Below are 23,747 nucleotides of genomic sequence, written 5' to 3'. Positions count from 1 at the left end.
TGGTGGTAGGACCTCTTGTGAGTCCGCGCGGATAGGTTGCCGCCACCACCACCGCCCTGCCTATTTCTGCCGTGAAGCAGTAATGCGTTTCGGTTTGAAGGGTGGGGCAGCCGTTGTAACTATACTTGAGACTTACAATTCATATCTCAAGGTGGGTGGCGCATTTACGTCGTGGATGTCTATGGGCTCCAGTAACCAGTTAACACCAGGTGGGCTGTGGGCTCGTCCACCCACCTAAGCAATAAAAAAAAACGTTCTCAGGATCCCGCGGCGAATGTTCTCAAACTGGGTGGCGGCGTTTGCTATATGCTGTCAATGGGCCGCGCTAATCACTCAACATCAGACTGTAAGACTCACAGGTAACGGCTCAGTTTCTACAGTCGATGGAAATCGAATTTAAACTCCCCAATTGTTTCGCGGTATAGCAATAATTATACTCGTAACTCACAACTAGAATGAGCAATGTAATAAAAACACTTACCCTACGAAAATTTCACTGAACAACCAATCGACGATGACTGCGTCAAATCGTTGACTAGGGTCGTTTAAAAGTTGCTGTAGATTCTCATTCTGTATGGCTTTTACGTTCACGTCATGCATGAAGTATGATATTTTACGTAGAGACATTGGTTTAACAGTGTCATTTTTAAGATACCCCTTTAAATCAAACAAACCTAAAAATGTTTTTAACAACGTTTTTATTAATCGTCATCATGCAGGTTTCGGTGGTAGATTCTGCGAAGCACTGCTCTTGTCACGGCCAGTGTTAGCAACACTCCGGTTTGAGCCCCGGGAGCTCACCTACTAGCTAAAGTTACTGAAATAGCCTCTCAAAGCGATCAGCTAGAGTAGGAAAGAAAAACAGGTTTCATATCCACGCTTTCAGTTCCGGTAGCTATCTAATAGCTATGTGGGCTACGAACTAGTCTCCGCATGTGCGACAGACAAAAATATTGTGTAAAATCGAAAAATTGATCACAAAATCAGAACACCGCAATTCGAATTCGTAACATACATTAACTTATATTGTTATAACTATATATATATACCTGAAATAAATACGAGCTTGCTTCGTTCCTTGACTTGATATTAATATTTCAAATATGTTTTAGTTGAAATAACAAATAAGGATATACTTAGTGACTTAGTGTATAAATCAATCTCTGTATATAAAAATGAATTGCTGTTCGTTTGTCTCGCTAAAACTCGAGAACGGCTGGACCGATTTGGCTAATTTTGGTCTTGAATTATTCGTGGAAGTCCAGAGAAGGTTTAAAAGGTGAAAAAATATGAAAATGCTCGGAATTATATAAAAACAAACAATTTTGTTTTTCCTTTGATGTGTCCCCAATAGGACGGGTTCCTTTTGTTTCTTATAAGTTTGTTTTATACAAAAGGTTAGGTCTTTTATTTATCGATTAAGGCACTACGAAGTCTGCCGGGTCAGCTAGTTTACAATAAGTTCCAAATTTCAATTTATTTATACTTACCCGACATATAATATACTTTGATACGTTTTTTTTTACCTACTTTTTCTATTTTATATTATTCATACATAATATGAATTTCTATAACCGAAGCATTTTACCCTCCTGATCCTGAACTCATCGATTACGACGAAGAATTGGAGGAGTAAATTAACCCATAGACACAGCTCACCGATTTTCGGGATCGATCGGGAGATTCCCATCCGGTGGTAGATTTTGCGAAGCACTGCTCTTGCTAGGGCTAGTGTTAGCAAATTCTCTCAGGTTGAGCCCGTGCCCATCCGGGCGTAACTGGAATAGCCCCTTGGGATACCCGCGAATAAGTAGGTTAAAAAAAACTCTCCTGATAATAATTACATAGTGTACTTTTAATCCGCATCAAATAAATGGATGCTCTTAATTCAGCGTTCTTGGGTTTTTGTTACAAATACGTACATTAAATTTGGAATACGTACCTATTTTACCGATGTAAGTTACATCTACCTGGCGCATCTTATCGGGAACAGATTCTTTTGGGAAGGGCGTCACGTATGTGACCTGTGAAATTAGCTGTATATTATTATATATAACATATATATTAATTCATATACTAATCTGGTTCTCCACGAAGTAGGGTGCCCAAGAAAAGGAAAAAAGTGCGTGCGTACACTTTGTCACGTGTCAGAAGTGAAACTTCTTTAGCAAACAATTTTTTATTTTTAATATACTTATAATTATAATTGTAATAAAATCTCAGATGATGAATATTAAATTAAAATTCCTCGCGATTTTTTGTAAATAGTATAAAAACCACTGACTTTAATTAAAATTTATACAAAATAATTCTAAAATTCGTAAAGAGTATTTATGAAATATTATTATTTTACATTTTATGAAAGATAAATTATTAAAATCTCAAATGACGAATTGTAAATTAAAATACCACGTTTTTTTGTCAATATTAAAATTTCCTAACCTTTTTTATTTTTATTTTTTTATTGCTTAGATGGGTAGACGAGCTCACAGCCCACCTGGTGTTAAGTGGTTACTGGAGCCCATAGACATCCACAACGTAAATGCGCCACCCATCTTGAGATATAAGTTCTAAGGTCTCAGTATAGTTACAACGGCTGCCCCACCCTTCAAACCGAAACGCATTACTGCTTCACGATGTTATTCCTTCACCGTGAAAGTCAATCGTGAACATTTGTTGAGTACGTATTTCATTAGAAAAATTGGTACCCGCCTGAGATTCTAACATCGGTGCATCGCTCAACACGAATGCACCGGATGTCTTAACCGTTAGGCCACGACGACTTCCAAACGAATTAACATAAAAATATTGTAAATGAACAATTCTTCCCCTACCTATCGTTCGTTGTCGAGCCTTTCGTTGCAAGCGACGGGTTCGACGAGAAGTAATCAGAACAAATATTTAGCACAGGACGATTTACGAATCTATCACAAAAATAATATTTATAAATCTTATACCTTTAAACGAGCAATTCTTGTATAGTAATATATATATAATCTGAATCTCGGAAACGGCTCCAACGATTTTCATAAAATTTAGTATACAGGGGATTTCGGGGGCGATAAATCGATCTAGCTACGATTTATTTTCAGAAAATGTTGTTTTATTCGTGTTTTCAATAATCAAGTCTTCCCGATATCTATTGGCGAATAATAATACTATTTTTCTTAATTAATGGCAACTAACCGCTTTAAAGTCACAACAGAATGGCGTTATCGAAAAAAATCGGTCATCATCTAGTTTAACTAGTACAAGACGATATGCGACAGAATTGCTATCTAAAGTTCTAATATTTAACTACTTTTTTTTCCTACCTATGCTGATAGCCTTGAGAGGCTATTTCAGCTTCACCATAACATGTAGGTGAGCTCACGGGCCTCAAACCGGAGTGTTGCTAACACTGGCCCTAGCAAGAGCAGTGCTTCGCAGAATCTACCACCGGATCGGAAATGCGACCCACTGAGAAGATCCGGCGAGAAACTCAGTGGGCTGTGTCTATGGGTTAATTCACTCGTCGCGCCCTTCGTCGCAAGCGACGGGTTCGACGAGGACGGTAACCGGTGCTTGCGGTACCTAAAAGCACCGTTAATGGATCGGAGGATCCGTAATGACGTGTTTTGTGCGACGTCGACTATTTACCATTCGGTCTACAGGATCGGGTATGTAATTCCCAGCAGCCACGACAAGAGGGTTCTCATGTCGTGCCGCCGTCTCAAAGTGGCGCAAGCTAACGAATACATCAACAATTTTTTTCTTTTATTGCTTAGGTGGGGTTACTGGAGCCCATAGACATCCACAACGTAAATGCGCCACGCACCTTGAGATATAAGTTCTAAGATCTCAGTATAGTTACAACGGCTGCCCTACCCTTCAAACCGAAACGCATTACTGCTTCAGGACAGAAATAAGCATAGCGGTGGTGCCTACCCGCGCGGACTCACAAGAGGTCCTACCACCAGTAATTACGCAAATTATAGTTTTTGCGGGTTTGATTTTTATTACACGATGTTGTTCCTTCACCGTCGAAGTCAATCGTGAAAATTTGTTGAGTACGTAATTCATTAGAAAAATTGGTACCCGCCTGGGATTCGAACACAGGTGCATCGCTTAACACGAATGTACCGGACGTCTTATCTCTTAGGCCACGACGACTTCATTATCACAATAAATCACACAACTTCACTCCTCGTGTTCCCCTATAGGCTGATGTTGATGATGATGGTGATGTGGTTCAACTGAAATTTAGCAGCTGCAGTGACTCATAACAATATCAACGCCAAAAATGGCACATTAGTATTACTGGCGCGAACTAGTACTGCATTCCAGTTTGAAGGGATGTTTAAAAGTAGAGAGTGACAGCCAATTGACATCCAGACCTCGTGTCTCAAGGAGGGTGGCGGCATTGACATGTCATGTCTACCATGTCTGTCTTTTTTTACAGAGTTCGTCTCTATCAAAAGTATAGAAACATCGCCATAATTATATCGACATTATCATGCGTGCGGCACTATATTCGTTGCTAAAAATTGCTTCCCAACCGCAATATAGCTCTCAAAAAAAAAAAGAAAAAGAAACAAATAGAATAAAGAAAAAACATTTATTTTTCTACCTTAATTAGTTTTACCTTAATTACCGTAACTACCTATATAATAGTTTTTTTACCTATGAAGTTGCCGTGTAGTATACAAAAAGTTAAACTTTTTTTTTTATAATCAAAATATGAACCAATGATATCAATGCTTCTCTGACAGTGCTTATTTTTTTAACGCCCTCCTTGAAGAAGTCAGGTGTACAGGAGCCAGGAGCCAACAAACTCTTCAAAGGCATTTTGTATTGCCAAGAAGTTACAAAATTTGGGAAAAATTTTCACTTTATATCTCTGGTTAGTATGGCGCAAAACTTTCGTCGCCCGCAATAGCGACATTTAATAAAACAGTTTTTTTTTTTTTTTATTGTCATTTATTATTTCGTAACAGCCTAAAAAAATAATCTCTTCTATATCTATACTAATATTATGAAGAGGAAAGATTTGTTTGTTTGTTTTTTTCGAATAGGCTCCGAAACTACTGGACCGATTTGAAAAATTATTTTTCCATTAGAAGCCGACATTGTCCCTGATGAACATAGGCTACTTTTTTTTTTAATTTTTTTTTTTTTGGTTTCATGTTTGTTTTAATGTTTCCGAAGCGAAGCGAGGGCGGGTCGCTAGTATATTATAAAACTCACCTCGTGGCCAGCATTCAACAATAACTCCGCTGCAGCCTCTCCAAGTATATTATGACTTTTCATAGGAGTCGTAAATACAATCAAAATTTTATAACAATCACATGTTAATACAAACGAGAATAAACTTATTAATAATTTAATATTCATTGTAAATTTACTGTCTGCGTCCGTACGTGTATCACTTTAATTAAAATATGATGTAATAAAATTTATTTTTGAAAGTGCAGCTAACCTCTAACACCTGAATAAATAAATACGAACAAATAAAACAATATATCTGCAAGGTTTTGCGACATCTACCAACAAAAATACAAAACCTATACAATAATATCACTATCACTGAATTTTATCTTTAAATTGTACGTTACAGTGAATATTCTTAAAGATAAATCTCAAAACGATTGACGTGACCAGAACAATAGCGAGCAGATCTAAGTACAGCTTCTGGTAGAAAGGCACGTGCAGTGCTGGTGATCGCAGATGGAGAGCTCCTTTAGTCTTGACGACGTGCTCCACCCAGTGGACCAGCTCAGCACCCGGAGACACCGGACGATCGTGATATATCAAAGATAACTCCTTTATTTTTTCTATGTACCTATAAAAGAAATATCGAGTAAGCCAAAATTAAAATACATCACCCCCATCCTGCAAGACTGGTCTCTTCTGAACAAAGATATCCTTTATTTATTTTTTTAATTAAATTTACTGTGAAAAAATCTTGCCTCCAATTCACGATATTGCCAGTTTTTTTTTTTATTATGTTTACAAGTAACTTCACGGAGGCCATTGGAATCACAATACCACCCTCCATCTTGAGACTTGATGTCAAACATCCAATTGCAACGTTTAATGACCTGATCTTAGTGCCCATCCTTGAAATTGCAACGCATGACTGCTCCGTGACAAAAATCGACAGGATGGTGGTACCTACTCATTCGTGTTCACAATACGCCCTACAACCATCGATCAACGGTCTACGATCGATACCTACAACCAGACAGTTTAGTAGGCAGCGACCTGACTCTGCCTCTGGCATTGCTGAAGTCCATGGGCGACGGTAACCACTCACCTTCAGGTAGGCCGTATGCTCGTCTGCCTACAAGGGCAATAAAAAAAAACTTATATAATACTCAAAGAACTTAGTCCACTATTCTAGACCGACTCCTAACAGCCAAAATATCCGACTAACCTAGAATTATTGATCATTTCCGCAACAGCTTCCTCCAGATCACGGACCATCGTGAACGATAAATCCACTCTCCTCGCAATACCTTTCTGGACTGCTCTGTTGACGTTACCAAACTGATCGGCAAAGACCGGTATGCCGATGATGGGCTTACCAAAATGTACAGCCTCTGTTGTCGATAGAAGACCTCCGTGAGTTATGAAAAGAATGCAGTTCGGGTGTGCTGAAAACGAGGAGTGTAAAATATTAAGTCTGTTCTTTTTATTGCTTAGATGGGTGGACGAGCTCACAGGCCACCTAGTGTTATGTGGTTACTGGAGCCCATACACGTCTACAACGTAAAAACCACGTAAAAACGCCACCCACCTTGAGATATAGTTCTAAGGTCTCAGTATACTTACAACGGCTGCCCCACCCTTCAAACCGAAACGCATTACTACTTCACCGCAGAAATAGGCATGGTGGTTGTACCTACACGCGCGGACTCACAAGAGTTCCTACCACCAGTCTGTGGTAATGGTAACTTCAAAAAAAACTTTGCCTTGTATGAGCACCGATAAATCTAAAATTATTCTTGTCTACATCTCGCGTACAAAAATAAACTCTTCGCTCTGTCTCTTAGCAGCAAAATGAAATAATTACTTAAATAGCAGTGTAGGTTCTCTTTGATTAGCTGTAGTTGGCAATTTTCTAACTAATAACTTATAATCATCTTCAAATACTCCTAGTCATTTCCTGTCATCAACATAACTATACTCCTATTTAACTATTATACAAACATTAAAGAATTTAAACCAATCATGTATTTTGAATCACGCTACCATTAGATTTACTTTGTCTGTTGCTATTCCCAATGCCTTGAATCTGTTAAGGGGAAACACGGACGATTTTCAGTACATACGAAACAAAAAAATTACAGTTCAATACATAGTTACAACCCTACGATTTATAACCTAGGCAGTATTTTATGAAACCCCTACTTAGTTTCTCGTCGGATCTTCTCATTGGGTCGCGTTTCCAATCCGGTGGTAGATTCTGCGAAGCACTGCTCTTGCTAGGGCCAGTATTAGCAACACTCCGGTTTGTGCCCCGTGAGCTCACCTACACGTCATGGAGAAGCTGAAATAGCCTCTCAAAGCTATCAGCAAAGGTAGGGAAAAAAACTATTATATTTGACTGTGTTGTTCGCTTTGTTTCGAATTTTTTTCTGTCAATTCTATCCGTATTCATCGCGATTACTAAAAGTTTGGAATACTTTCGCACCGCAATCACTTAAAGACACAACGAAAACATTTTAGAACTTACCCAGGATACTCTGTTGAGGTGCCCATTTCAATAAATGAACGTTTTCCGGTAAAGGTGATAAGTTTTCCTCAAACTTCCATAAAACCGTCTGTTTTAATTGGCTAAACATTTTCAGTAGTCCCTCTTTAATCTCCTTCGGTAGATCTTTGCTCTTCAAATTCGAGCCCATACTGAAGTAAATGACGCCGTGTTTTGATTCGTTCATTATTTTTTGTAGATCCTGTACAATTTTGATCGAATTATTTAAACTTTCGCTCTAATACCTACTCTGTCTAGGTGTTTCGTAGGTTTAATTTATGTGAATTTTGAGTTCGTTTACTCATTTGGCATTAACAAGGCACCCACTTCACCGAAAAACAGATGTTTCCTTTTTCATTTTTTCTAACTACTTTGAAGGGTGAGGCAGCTGTTTTGCTGTAAAAATGAGACTTAGAACTCATGTCTGAGGGATCTGCGGCATGTACGCTGTTGATACCTATGAGCTCCGGTAGCCACTTAACACTGCATGGGTAGCGTATATCCTTAACTGCGATTGCAAGAACTCAGGCAAATTGAGCAGCTTTTAACCAAACGTTATCGATGCTTCTAATAAAATGGGTGACGATTTCGCCTAAACTCCATAGCATTGGCAAAGTTCAACTATCACGAATACAATTCATGATGATTTATCCTCATAGCAATTCGGCACTCCGCGTTGAAATCCAGGCTGGTTTTAGTGCGAGGTCAATAGTGTAGTTATAGCATCAGCTCGCATTTCGAAAATTTCGAAAATCAGCTCCTCCTAGTATAATTCATTAAGAGGGTTGATTTTTTTTATTGCCCTCGTAGGCAAACGAGCATACGGCCCCCCTGATGGTGAGTGGTTACCGTCGCCCATGGATTTCAGCAATGCCAGGGCAGAGCTAAGCCGCTGCCTACCGCTGAATACTCTCCACAAGCATCGTTTGAAGAAGGACATGTTATAACGCTCGGAAAACACCGTGGAGGGGAGCTCATTCCATAGTCGGATGGTACGTGGCAAAAAAGACCTCTCGTAAAAGACCAATTTATCTGTATGGGTTAACTTCAAAGTCGGTCAGTAATCATCTGTAAGTAAAACTTAAACAGATTATTTTCAGAGAATACTCACCGGTGGCAATTCTTTTACTTTTCCATCAATATGATAACCACCAATGGCTTTGTAATTAATCGGTACCTTAATCGCATCTCCCAACGAGACATGAGAATTACCGAGCAGTAAAGATCCATTGTATCTCACTTCGTCATAGTTAGGTACTGGTTTACCGTTCTTTTTTATTATAGGAGCAATATTGTTGTCGTATATATACTTTTCAAGATCGTATACCCACCTAAGAAGCAAATTGTATAATTTGAGAATAATTTGTTTAATTAAAACTATTATTTAACGTCTACAATAGGTATACTTTAGTTGTAATAGTCATATAGTTTAGTCTCGTACGTGACACGATTTTTTTTTATTGCTTAGATAGGTGGATGAGCTCACAGCCCACCTGTTGCTAAGTGGTTACTGGAGCCCACAGACATCTACAACGTAAATGCGCTACCCATCTTGAGATATAAGTTCTAAGGTCTCAACAAGTACAGTTAGAACGGCTGCCTTACCCTTCAAACCGAAACACATTACTACTTCACGGCAGAAATAGGCCGGGTAGTGGTACCTACCCGCGCGGACTCACAAGAATTCCTACCACCAGTAATTACGCAAATTATAATTTTGCGGGTTTGGTTTTTATTATACGATGTTATTCCTTCACCGCGGAAGTCAATCATTGGACTTTAACTTGTAACTATACTTGAGACTTGTAACTTACATCTCAAGGTGGGTGGCGCATTCACGTTGTAGATGTCTGTGGGCTTCAGTATCCACTTAACACCAGGTTGGCTGTGAGCTCCCACCCATCGAAGCAATACAAAAAACTTTACTAGTATTGTTATTTAAATATGTACAACTAAATCAAAAACATAAAAATTAATGTGTACTCGTAAAAAAAAGATTAAGAAAAATAAATCAATTATATTATCGGTTATTTAAAAAAATAATCGTTATATGAATTTAATGTCATTATTTTTCGTTACACTGACAACACTGAATTTAATCTGACTGACTGACACTTCGCTTGCTGCTTATGCTTACGTTCAAAATGAATGTGTTTTGATTTTTCTTCGATTTATTTTACTGGCTTTGTTTTATGGATTTTATCCTCCCTTAAGGATCACAGCTACATTCGATTATGGATACCGATCAATAACGTTTCATACTACGACTGAAAAACATTGTGTGAATTATGGTTTTTACCTGACCGAGATTCAAAACCGTGTATCCTGTGCTATTTTTAGATGATTTACTAATTGCGTATGAAGATGAAGAAAACATAGATATTTATAGAAGCATGTGTGGTTTTTTATACCCTAATAACTACAATTAGACAATACATTACAAAAATTGGATACATTAAATACATGGAAAAATACATTAGGAACATCTCTCTTATCATAATTAATAAATTAAACATTAAGAAAAGAAAAGTTGTTGAAGTATCTCACAATCCGACACTTATTTATATAGAAAATTAACCTCAAAACGATTTTTTATTTTTATTATATTTTTATAATAGTGGCGTCAATTTCAAAATATTTTTTAGATATCCAATACATAAGAATTTAAAACAGTCCCTTTTTATAGTAATATTTGATGTCCATCTTGGGCCCAGCACACTATGGAGAATGGGCATTCCCCTTTGTGGACGGCTTCTCGTATACATACATTATGCGTCATTTAATTTACCGTTATTTGATCTTGCATCAATCGATCAATAACATTCACAATCAATTGCCATACTTTTACACTTTTTATCTATCATATTGCAATTGGATGAGTAATTCAATGTCAATAAACTTGATGATGATACACCTTAATTTATTATGCTTTTGAGATTAACGGTACTTCGTGTTTGTAAAATAACTAAACAACCCGATAATTGATTATTTATGTCAAAAATTACTAATGCATTTGCGTACCAACATTAGGGTTAGCAATGGCAAATATGTTCAGATGTGAATCCTAGAGAATAGCATTACATTTTTGACACCCACAAGAAGAAAATTTAGAGCGTTATTACTGGTGGTAAGACCTATTGCGAGTCCGCACGGGTAGGTACCACCACCCTGCCTATTTCTGCCGAGAAACAATAATGCGTTTCGGTTTGAAGGGTGGGGTAGCCGTTGTAACTATACGGAGACCTAAGAATTCATATCTCAAAATGGGTGGCGGCATTTAAGTTGTCGATGACTATGTGCTCCGGTCTCCACTTAACACCAGGTGGACCGTGAGCTCGTCCGCCCACCTAAGTGATTAAAAAAAGTGGTGGGGAGTAGGCAAGTGGAGGATATGTCGAAACCAATAAACATAATATTATGGGAAAAATACTACTAGAAAATAGCATTAACGAAACGACTTCCATAGTCAATGAAATCCAATTATATATTATAAGTTTGTACACTATTATGATTTTATTTTCAAAGACTATTTATTATACTTCTATTATCACAAATTTCGCCAAGACTACATTATATAAAAATATGAATAAAGACAAACAATATTTAATTTATTCTCAATTTGACCACAGACGTCAAGAACAAAAGTTTGAAAAATAATGCCTAAATAATAAGCAATAAATATGCATGCGTGTGTGCGTCAAATACATGGTAGTGTGTGTAATGTTTTGTTTATTGATTTAATGTATTCTTTAGGCATAATTTTAAAAAATATTAACATTCTGCACTTCTTCTCTATATTCTCTATAAGTGTGGGAAATTTCATACTCCTCCGTCCGCGCAATTTTCGTAAAAAGGGATACAAAGTTTTTCCTTCACGTATTTATATAACTATTTATATTACTCACGTATTTAAACTTAAGCTCCACGTAAGTTGTGATGATAGTACAGACATCCTTTCCACGAACGTAAATGGTACTTCGAAGCTGTCCTGAAAGTGTGAGGTGTACGCTGGGTTTGGATATTCATCGATCAATCTGAGAACCATCCAATGAGGTTCGATCGTTGAGAACCAAATCAAAGGGCAATCCAGAACTGCGTGGAATCTAAAAAAATATTAGACCAAAAAAACTACTTGGATTACATTTGGTATTCTATAGCCAACATAAATACCAATATATCTTAAGCTAGCTGACCCGGCAGATTTCGTACTGCCTCAATCTACTGCCTAAAATATAAAAGACCTAAACTTTTGTATAAAATAAACTTAAAACAAACAAAAGGAATCCGTCCGACGGGGGACACATCAAAGGAAAAACAAAATTGTTATTTTTATTTAATATCCGAGCGTTTTCATATTTATTTACCTATTAAACCTTCTCTGGACTTCCACAAATAATTCAAGACCAAAATTAGTCAAATCGGTCCAGCCGTTCTTGAGTTTTAGCGAGACTAACGAACAGCAATTCATTTATATATATATAGATAAATATATCTTAATTTTCAAAATAAAATGATTTATTTATCGATTAGCTCGATATTCCATTGACACTCCGACCTATCAAGATAAGTGAAGGTTGCGATAACGTTGCGATAACAACTGACTCCAGTAGCCACCTAAGATCAGACAGGCAAAGGATTTTGTCAAGCGCAACAAAAAAGATCTTGCTGTATCTCTCGTCCATACGTCACAGTGACGTCATAAATCGTGAACCTTTAATTGTCATTCCGTATTCTATAGGTCGACAGCTGGGTAAATATGTTAATATGAATTCACCCCAAGTCTATGTCACCTTCAGTTGTACTGTTACTAGTGAGACCTCAGAACTCATGTCTCAAGGTTGGTGGCGGTATTTACGTTGTAGATGTCTATGGGCTCCGATAACCGCTCAACACCAGGTGGGTCGTGAGCTTGTCCAAGCATCTAAGCAAAAAAAAAAATTGCCCTTTGCTACACAATTCTGGTTTTTTTTTTTTTTCCTACCTAAAACTCGCTAGTAGTCTAAGGGGCCATTCCAGCTACTGTCGGACGGGTAGGTGAACTCACAGCCTCAACTAGAGATAATTTGATAACACAGCTCTAGCATGAGCAGTGCTTCGCAGAATCTACCACCGGATCGGAATTGCGACCAACCGAGAAGATCCGGCGAGAAATTCAGTGGCCGGTTTCTATGGATCTCCGCGCCTAGTACACTCAGGTGCTATTTTTTTTATTTTATTGCTTTGTTGGGTAGACGAGCTCACAGCCTACCTGATGTTAAGTGATTACTGGAGCCCATAGACATCTACAACGTAAATGCGTCACCCACCTTGAGATATCTGTTCTAAGGTCTCAAGTGGCTCTCTGATGAAATTAAGTTGTTTATGAGTAGGCGCAATAAAGCAAAAATGAGGTGGTATAGGAAGAACTCGTCTGAGGAAAACTGGGCAGTCTACAAAAAACTTCACAACCGTTGCAGTCGCCTGTGTAGGGATGCAAAAAGACGCCACATTCACAATTCCGTAACTAATCTCGATACTACACAAGTATGGCGATTTCTCAAGTCTCTTGGTATCGGTAAGGCTGTTGAGGAGAATACCGTAATGGCGAATATTGACGCACTCAATGCGCATTTTGCCAAGTCTCCAGTCACGCTCGATGCCACCATCAAATCTTCTACTCTTAACCATCTCTCAAATCTTTCTAAGCCATTAAATACTTCTTTTTCCTTTACACCAATTGCTAAGCGGGATATTAAAAAATCCTTTCAATCCATTTCCACCAAGGCAGTAGGATGTGATAATCTGCAGCTTCAAATGTTCACACTTATCATGGAGGAAATTGCTCCTGTCCTTTGTAAGATAATAAATTTTTCTCTTGAGTCCAGTTCCTTTCCGTCACTTTGGAAAAAGGCTCATGTCCTACTCTTGCCTAAAATTGCAAAACCTGCTTCTTTGTCCCATTACCGTCCCATCTCTATTCTTCCGATCTTTTCCAAAGTCCTCGAGAGCATTGTTCAGAAACAACTGTCTTTTTACCTCTCTTCGAATAACCTACTGAGTCCGTATCAATCTGGATTCCGTCCAGGTCACAGCACTGTCACCGCGTTGGTGAAAATCACCGATGATATTCACTTGGCCATGGAGCGGAAATCAATTACTATTTTGGTTTTACTGGACTTTAGCAATGCTTTTAATTCAGTTGATTTTGACATTCTTCTCGGTATCCTATCCTCTCTTAATGTCTCGTCTTCGGTAATTCAGTGGTTTAATTCTTACCTCCGTGGACGCTCGCAGTCGGTTCGCTATGAAGAGTCTTTCTCTGAGTGGTGTGACCTCACTGCGGGTGTTCCACAGGGTGGCGTACTTTCTCCTCTCCTCTTCTCTGTGTTTATAAACACAATTTCTCAATCTTTATCTTCACACTTTCATCTCTATGCAGACGACTTGCAGCTATATCGTCATACGAGGGTTGCTGACGTTGGGGCTGCCATTTCGGCAATCAACGTGGATCTCTCTGCAATTTACAACTGGGCCAAGTCCTTTGGTCTTTTGGTGAATCCTTCGAAATCGCAAGCTCTCATTGTTGGTGGTAGGTATATGTGCGGCCTTCTCGATTACAGCTCGTTAGCGCCGATCCTCGACAACGTTCCGATAGCGTATTCGAAATGTGTCAAAAATCTAGGTTTATACATCGACAGTCACCTCTCGTGGATTAATCACGTTTCCGAAGTAAGCAGAAAAACAGTTTACTCCTTTCAGTCTCTGAAACGCCTTCAAAAATTCTTGCCTCTTCGCACTAAAATTTATCTTGCCCAAACGCTTTTAATTCCTCTTCTCGATTATGCTGATATCTGTTTTCTAGATGCTTCTGAATTGCTTTTAGATAAACTCGAACGTCTGCAGAATTTGTGCATCCGCTTCATTTTTGGTCTCCGGAAGTATGACCATGTCTCTGATTTCCGGGCTGAGCTGGGGTGGCTGCCGATTAGGCGACATCGAGATTGCCACATTCTCTCTTTTCTCTATTCTATTCTTCACAATCCTGATGCCCCTATCTATCTCCATGAACGCTTTGAATATCTGATTCCTGACGGCAAAGTTATTCGACAAGCCACTTCTCTTCTTTTAAAAACTCCCATACACAGCTCTAGTCGCTATAGTGGCTCTTTCACAATACAAGCAGTGCGATTATGGAATTCTCTCCCTCAACCTATTCGTGCTAGTTCCTCTCTAGAAGTTTTTAAGAGTCAAATGAAGAAACATTTCCTGTCACTTTAATCTTATTTAAGTTATTGTTTTATGTATTTTTATTTATATGTATTTTTCATTTAATATTAGATTTTTTTTTTTATTCTTAGTTTAAAAATCATGCTTTAATAGCTCTTATATTGTACACTATTCCCCTCTTATACATCGTATTTCTCTCTGATAATGGTTTGCTGGAAGAAAACTCATGAATGAGTTAAGCTCGCCTTTGTACATAGTATTTAGACATTCTTTAAATCTGTTTTTATTGTATTTTCTTTTTGTGTACAATAAGTATAAAATAAATAAATAAATAAGTATACATAGTTACAACGGCTGCCCCGCCCTTCGAACCGAAACGCATTACTGCTTCGAGGCAGAAATAGGCAGGGTGATGGTACCTACCTGCGCGGACTCACAAGAGGTCCTACCACCAGTAATTACGCAAATTATAATTTGGCGGGTTTCATTTTTATTACACGATGTTATTCCTTCAACGTGGAAGTCAATCGGTGAACATTTATTATTTAACGACAGTTAGGCATTCAAAGAACAGTCCCCATACAGCATTACTTGCAACTCCTTGAGATTAAAGTTCTAAGGTCTCGAGTACAGTTACAACAATAGTTAAACATATCTGGATTCAAGGAACTCAAGGAACTCACGAAGCGTATAGATCACTGAACATCCATTCGGCTATGATCACGTCGAACTGCTCACGACTCTGATCCCTCAGTAGCCTCTGAACATTCTCGTTCAGAATAGTGGAGCTGCTTATGTTGTTCATCAATGAAAATAGTACATTCTTGTCTTTAAGGTTAAATTCCTTTGTCATCAAGGCCTTTATATCTATGTAGTCCTCTGTGCACGAAATAAAAAAGAACTATCATTACGTGATTGAAATGGTAGAAATAACTCATGAATAAATAAATAAATTAAGTATTTTTTTCATTACTCCCTTAGCCAAACGAGACCTATTTGAAGCTAAATGGTCAATGATACCCATGGACATCAAGAATACCAAGGACAGTGGTCACTTAACACTAGTTAGACCATAAGCTCATCCACACTCATAAGCAATTGTTTCCATCATTAAGTATTTGATTTTTGTCAAAACTTTCAAAAATACGAGTATTTCGAGAAATTCACTCAGATAATCTTATAGTAATAATCATATTTGCTATATATTATTGGTATAATATTTTTGGTATGTTAGCTTCGGCCCAGAGATTGATAACCAGTTCATGTGTAAAAAAATCTAGACAGATAGGTCTGGCTCGGCTGGTCTTAAAAGCTATCTCAAAACCGAACATCATTGCAAAGTCAACAGCTACCAGTTTAAATTTAAGTCTTCCAAATATGCACGGGTAGTTATCACCGCCCTTCCTATTTCTTCCGCGAGGCAGAATTATATTCCTGTTTGGAGGCTAGAGCAGCCGTTGTACTATAAAACTGAGACTAGAACTCATATTTCAAGAGTACTGGCGGTATTTACGTCAATGATGTCTATGGGTTTCGGTAACCAATTAAAACCAAGTGAACCATGAAGTCAGACACCCGTTAATGCCAAAACAAAAATCTATATCATCTATGAAACTAATGTTTCCTATATCACTCGCACCCTCCTTATTATTCGTGGACCAGGTGCAAGAAGCCTTTTCTGAGATGACAACAATACACATAAATAGCATATGCAGTTTTCATTTTTTATCTGATAAATCGACCTCGAATGCACAAAACACGAACAACAAAGACGCATTACTGATTATAACGAATGTGATATAATGCCAAATAGATAGAGCAAAAGTCAAGTGTAGGAGTCTGGTGAATTGTTTGTGACGTCATCTCCCTTTTCAGTCACACCACAGGCCACCAGAACAGAGTGAACACTATTTGGACCCTCTGCGTTCTTCAACGGTACACTCCGCATGATCTATTTTACCATGTAGTGCAAGTGTTAACATGACCTTCTGCGAAAGGTTCGAAAAGTCCTCCTTGGCTATGCCGCTGGCAATTCTGAAGTCCACAAGGAACATCAACGACATCAGCTATCCTGCCATTCATCGATGTAGTCGACCTTTATCATCGGTATCAAAATAGTTCTAGGTTCTACATCAATAATTAGGTTCTTTTAAGTTAGGTTTGAAACTTACCATTAAACGCCGCCTTGTTTGCCGCAACGTCTATTTGAACCAAATTCGGCGGCGGCTCCTTCTTCGGAAACGGCGTTATGTGTGTCACCTTAAGAACGATTTTTATTAGTAATTTCCACATAATAAGTGGATAAAACTGTAAACACACACAACATCTAGTATTACCCAGACCCAGTAGCCGGTCGTGCTATACTAACACTGATCAATGATAGGGGACATAACGCGATCATTTGGCTCCAAGCTTCCCCAAATTCCCAAAATTCCCTATGGAAATCAGAGACCTCGAGGGGTCATGCTAGATTTGCCGAATGAGTAGGTGAGCTCACGGGACTCTAACCTAGTGAGATTTCTAGCACTAGCCCTAGCAAAAGCAGTGCTTTGCAGAATCTACCACCGGATCAGAAACGCGACCCACTGAGAAGATCTGGCGAGAAACTCAGTAGGCTGTGTCTGAAGGATAGATATACTTACTTATATCTATTTAAATATATACGTAAATATGTATGTTGACCGAATCGAACCCTGCAATCAGGGGCGCTAACTATTACACTGGTATATTCGTCGAAACGCGCTTGTACCATACCAAGAAGATAATCTTTCCCCGTAATGCCTAAAACTACTATGCAAGCTTAAACTAAACTTACAAACCACGCTTCAGTAGCTGAATGAACTAACATTTTTTTTCAGTTAAAACTGTCATCGATCCTTGATGTATGTGGAAATTTTCAAGTTGATTGGTCATGATGAATTCAGTGAGAATTACGCTAAAAGATTCCATTATTTGCCAACAAACATACATACATATTAAGCTAATAAAAGAACGCTAAAAGAATCGTACACAAAAAATACGACTAACCAAAACTACAAACAATCATTTTTGTAGATAGATTCTTGCAATTCGTCAAATTGGCTTTCTGCCATATATTACACGTCACCAGCATAATTGGCAACGACTGGAAATACTTAAACGTTTTGTTTCGATTGTTATGTACAAGTTTAATTATAGCGTAAGAAAATTGGCACACAGTCCACCCGATACTAAAAAAATAGCAGTTTTTTTTTTTTCCTAGCTAATCTGATAGCCTTGAGCGGCTATATCAGCGTCGCCTTAACTAGTATACGTGAGCCCACGGGGCTCAAACCTGATGACGTTACTAACACGAACCCTAGCAAGAGCCGTGCTTCACAGAATCTACCACCGGATCGGAAACGCGACCCACTGAGAAGAGCCGGCGAGAAACTCAGTGGTCTGTGTCTGAGGGTTAATTTACTCGTCGGGCCTTTCGTCGCAAGCGACGGGTTCGACGAGAACGATGACCGGTACCTAAAAGTACCGTTAGTGGATCGGGAGGATCCAAAATGACGTGTTTGGGGCGACGTCGACTGCTTTTCATTCTGTCCGCAGGATCGGGAATGAGAGCCCATTGAAAACATAGCGAGAATACTGCTGACAACACTGAGTTATAGAATCGAAGCGTTAATTGTATTGGTACAAAAACTTTCTTTTTTTTATGTTTAAAGGATTACTGGTGACCTGTAGGCCTTTCCAGCTTCACCAGGACAGGTGGGCGAGCAAAGGCTCAGCCAGGAGGGGTGGGATTTTGCTAACAGCTACCCGAGCGCCTCCGAAGGAGACCTAACAACTCAAGAGCAACTGCTTCGCGAATGAATCTACTACCAGATCGGAATCGCGACCCGCTGAGAAGATCCGGCGAGAAACTCAGCGGGCTGATGCATGGGTTAGCACCGTGCTGACAACACTGCGTCATAGAATCAAAGCGTTAATTGTATTGGTACAAAAACTGTCATGCCCTCCAAACTGCTTGACCGTTTCACGTCAGATACAGGAAATAGCCTCATCCCTATGAACTTCCAATAATACCTATCCTATTATGCCGGACCATAATGTATTATTATATTAGAATTTGTACTTTTTACTTATTCAAATAGATCGGATTATGGTTTTCAATAGCAAAAGACCTTACGTAATCCCAGTCTATCAATATAATATTACTAAACGAGATATGAAGTCGTCGTGGCCTAACGGATAAGACGTCCGATGCATTCGTGTTGAGCGATGCACCGGTGTTCGAATCTCAGGCGGGTACCAATTTTTCTAATGAAATACGTACTTTATACGTACGATTGACTTCAATGGTGAAGGGATAACATCGAGTAATAAAAATCTAACCCGCAAAATTATAATTTGCGTAATTAATGGTGGTAGGACCTCTTGTGAGTTCGCGCGGGTAGGTACCACCACCCTGCCTATTTCTGCCGTGAAACAGTAATGCGTTTCGGTTTGAAGGGTGGGGCAGCCGTTGTAACCATACTTGAGACCTTAGAACTTATATCTCAAGGTGGGAGGCGCATTTACGTTGTGGATGTCTATGGGCTCCAGTAACCACTTAACAACAGGTGGGCTGTGAGCTCGTCCAACCATCTAAGCAATAAAAAAAAACCCTGGAAATGACATTTTATGTTTATCATACAAATATCCTCCCTTGGCGGGATTCGAACCCGCGACCCCCTTGTGTAGTGACCATGTCACTTACCACTACACCAGACGGCCATATTCGTGACTGAGCTTTGGACATTGGTGAACACAGCTTTTGTGAACCCTTACCTCGTGGCCAGCTTCCAATAGATGTCTGACTACAGCATCTCCAAGGATTCCATGGCTTCTTCCCGGCACAGGAAACACTGTCAGTATCTTGTACGCATCGACACCCAAACAGAAGCAAACAGCTATTGCAATTGTGAGTCTTCGTATCATCTGAAAGAAAGTGCGTTTTTCCGTAACACAGTTTCTGATCCTAAGATTGAAAATGGAAAAGACTGTAGTAAAATCTTTTTTTATTATGATTGAAAGATTACTGGTGGCCCGGAGGCCTTTCCAGTTTCACCACGACAGGTTGGCGAGCAAAGGCTCAGCCAGGAGGTGTGGGATTTGCTAACAGCCGCCCGAGCGCCTCCGAAGGAGACCTAACAACTCAAGAACAATGGCTTCACGAATGAATCTACTACCAGATCGAAATCGCGACCTGCTGAGAAGATCCGGCGAGAACCTCAGCGGGCTATTGACACGTACGTAATTAAAATATTGTACAGTGTATTAAACGCTTTTGAACTCATCTTCATTATCGTTTTGAGTCGAATGGAAATAAGGTATAGGTACTAATAATTGTATCCATGTATACATGTAGACATAAACATGGATAGCATGTAGACATATCATGACGGTAACGCCCCAAACCATTTTGAAATAACGCAATATTTGGAACGTCCGTGGCCTAACCAGTATGACGGTCTGTATATTCGTAACCAGTAACGCTGTGTCTATGTACCGATTATTCTAAACAAATTTATATGTACTCATGATTAACTTCCACGATGAAAAAGAAAAAAGTGATGAGACGAAATGGCAATGAGGTTGTTAAGAGTGTTTTAACTATGAATGTGGTGCCGTGGTCGTCAAACTGCGGCCCGTGGACGATATTTCTGGGGCCCGCGGCAGAGCAAACAATTTTAGTAGATAATGGGATCAATTTCAAAAAAAAAAAAAAAAACATGCCCGCTGAGTTTCTTGCCAATTCTTCTCAGGACGGAGGCTAGTTCTTGTGAATTGGCGGTAGTTCTTTTGACGTTCAACAAGTATGTACTTTCATTTATGTTGAATAACAAATTTGATTTGATTTGATTTGAATTCCCAATAAAAATACGTTAAAGCTAAGTTATCTATCACTTTCATTTATTCCCTCAAGAAAATGGACACATGTGATTGTTGAAATTTTGATTGTCAAATATTCAATTCATTTATCTTATAATATTAAAATAAACTAGAGGTCCCGCAGTAGTTGAAATTCGACTATAATTAATTGGAATTGTAAGTTTGTACACTATTATGATTGTATTTTATACTTCTATAATCACAAATTTCGCCAAGACTACACTATAAAAAATATTAACAAAGACAAACAATATTTAATCTCAATTTGACAACAGACGTCAATAACAAAAGTTTGACAATAAATAGTATGCATGCGTGTGTGCGTCAAATACATGGTATGCAGTGTGTGTAATGTTTTATTTATTGATTTAATGTATATTTTATGCATTATTTAAAAAAAAAATTAGCATTGTGCACTTCTTCTCTATATTCTCTATAAGTGTGGAAAATTTCATACTCCTCCGTCCGCGCAATTTTCGTCAAAAGGGATACAAATTTTTTGCTTCACGTATTAATATATAGATATAACAATATTATTAATAATAACATGAAATATGTCAATTGACTGGTGGTCAACTAAGCAGTCCAAATATGTGTGACCCGCAGTGATACACATTGTCCTATGTAGCCCTTGACCAGAAAAGTGTGACGACCTCTGCTTTAGAGGAAGAGTAGACCTAAGAAAAAATGGATGGATTGCGTGAAAGACGATATGTGTAAGAGAGGAGTGAGCGAAGAAATAGTATATGATAGAGGAGTCATCATAATCGGTTGCTCTTGGCAGAGCAGTCGTGGTCATGTGGAATTCTTGCTCATTAAAGCTTTGACAGATGTTTTCCACAGTTTGCGAACCGAGGCCCGGCGCACACACTCGTTAAGTGGGGTTTCAGTAAGGTCTTTCACCTGATCAGTCCAACGCCTGGGAATTCGTCCACGAACAGAGGAGTATGGAAGGAGAAAACAGTACGATATAAAAATTAAAACGCAACGCTTAGAAATTTACGTAATTCACAGTTGTAGTTATCACCGTCCAGCCTACGATTATTTCTATAGCGAAGTTGTATTTTTTCTCACAATTAAAAAGTAAAATACTACGAGTAATACTAATAAGCTACATAATTAAGAGTCTAAAGTGGCCGCTACGTATATCTTATGATCAGTAACATTGATCACTGATTAATTAATATATTTGGAAAATGTACACAAAATCGTTCATTGAATAAATAAATAATATACTACAATAGTATATAGGTCCATAACTATACATCTATACTTAGTCTGGCAATAAATACTGTTACAATTAAAAATAAACAAAATATTACATTTGAATTTGGAATCTGTCATTTTTATATGATTGCTCATTGAGTTTTCTCATTTTGGCGCCAATACATTGTACAATATTTTGCGATATTAAAATGGAGTGTGGTTATAAAGAGAACCGAATCGCTGTGATTGCATTACACAAAGTAGGTATGGAGCCAAATGCAATTTTTAAAACTTTCCATACGCTTGGTATTAGTAAAATGTTTGTGTACCGGGCTATTAATAGGCGCAATGAGACCTCCTCTGTTTGTGACAGAAAAAGATCTAGCCGTCCACGTAGTGTTCGTACGAAAAAGGTGGTCAAAGCAGTAAGGGAAAGAATATTAAACTAACACACTGTAAAAGTAATAAATGTTATTTTCAATAGTTTTTTTTTCCTTTGTCTCAGTATTTATGGCAAGACTAGGTATATTAATACGTGAAGCAAAAACTTTGTACCCCTCTTTACGAAAATGTCACGGACGGAAGAGTATGAAATTTCCCACGCTTACAGAGACACAAAATGCTAATATGTATATTTTAAATTATGCATAAAAATACATTTAATCAATTAAAAAACATTACACAGCAAAATATTACACACACTACCATGCATTTGACACACACACACGCATGTATACTATTTGTTTATTGTCAAACTTTTCTTATTGCTTACAGTCAGCGGTCAAATTCAGAATAGATTAATATTGTTTTGTCTTTATTAATATTTGTCTTAAGTGTAGTCTTGGCGAAATCTGTGATTATAGGGAGTACAATATAGTCTTTGATAATACAATCATAATAGTGTACAAACTTATAATTTCAATTAATTATAGTCGAATTTCGACTACGGGGGGACCACCAGTAAAAAAAATGACATAAATAAAATCTGCAAATAGGAATATAATATGTAAATATTTATAAGTTGTAATTGAAGACACGAGTGGATGAAAGGAACATGATAGAATTTGTTAATTTTGATAAAACGGGCAACGAACTTCTGTTACTTATACTTTTACTTCGTAAATAACTCCTTCATTTTTTTTTTATTGCTTAGGTGAGTGGACGAGCTCACAGCCCACCTGGTGTTAAGTGGTTACTGGAGCCCATAGACATCTACAACGTAAATGCGCCACGCACCTTGAGATATAAGTTCTAAGGTCTCAGTATAGTTACAACGGCTGCCCCACCCTTCAAACCGAAACGCATTACTGCTTCACGGCAGAAATAGCCAGGGAGGTGGTACCTACCCGTGCGGACTCACAAGAGGTCCTACCACCAGTGAATCATCACATGCGATATCTAAAAATATCTTTTAAACCCGGAGTTATAAGGTCTAATCTGATATACAGGCACATAACACTTTCATTCAATGTAAAAACTAAAAAATCTTATAAATCGCACTTAGCCCCTTCATCCACTTATGTCTTCAATCAACAAAGTCACTCACCATTTTTCTAAATTTTTTTCTCTCTCTCAAACCACTAATTTTATATTCGCAAGTCCCAACATAAATAAGTGTATTTTACAAACGCCGTCACTACATTAGACCGAACACGACAGAGCAACTGCGGAAATATTTATAGTATTATCATAATATACA

The 23,747-nt window shown here is 38.2% G+C and overlaps 2 protein-coding genes across 3 annotated transcripts in view; both read right to left on the bottom strand.

The window, feature by feature from the left end:
* The window catches only part of UGT10289B (UDP-glucosyltransferase), a 10,904-nt gene extending 5,474 nt beyond the window's left edge, over positions 1–5,430 (bottom strand). The window contains exons 1-3 of the mRNA NM_001195460.1: positions 5,227–5,430; positions 1,943–2,024; positions 482–674 (exon numbers count right to left, since the gene is read on the bottom strand). Of these exons, the coding sequence (NP_001182389.1) occupies positions 482–674; positions 1,943–2,024; positions 5,227–5,373 (422 nt within the window). The 5' untranslated portion in view covers positions 5,374–5,430. The remainder of the gene's footprint in view (positions 1–481; positions 675–1,942; positions 2,025–5,226) is intronic.
* On the bottom strand, positions 4,584–23,747 carry Ugt3 (UDP-glucosyltransferase protein 3). Of its 2 annotated transcripts, XM_012694782.4 has the most exons (9): positions 23,595–23,747; positions 19,739–19,888; positions 17,113–17,200; positions 15,625–15,820; positions 11,641–11,838; positions 8,847–9,066; positions 7,718–7,937; positions 6,416–6,635; positions 4,584–5,821 (listed from the first exon to the last, which is right to left on the bottom strand). In XM_012694782.4, the coding sequence occupies exons 1-9, from the start codon at positions 23,595–23,597 to the stop codon at positions 5,563–5,565; spliced, it is 1,554 nt and encodes a 517-aa protein (XP_012550236.1). In that variant the 5' UTR covers positions 23,598–23,747; the 3' UTR covers positions 4,584–5,562.

The sequence above is a fragment of the Bombyx mori genome, chromosome 7 (assembly GCF_030269925.1).
Source record: "Bombyx mori chromosome 7, ASM3026992v2".
Lineage (NCBI taxonomy): Eukaryota > Metazoa > Arthropoda > Insecta > Lepidoptera > Bombycidae > Bombyx > Bombyx mori.
The sequence above is the reverse complement of the archived record's forward strand: the minus strand, read 5'-3'. Positions and strand labels throughout refer to the sequence as shown.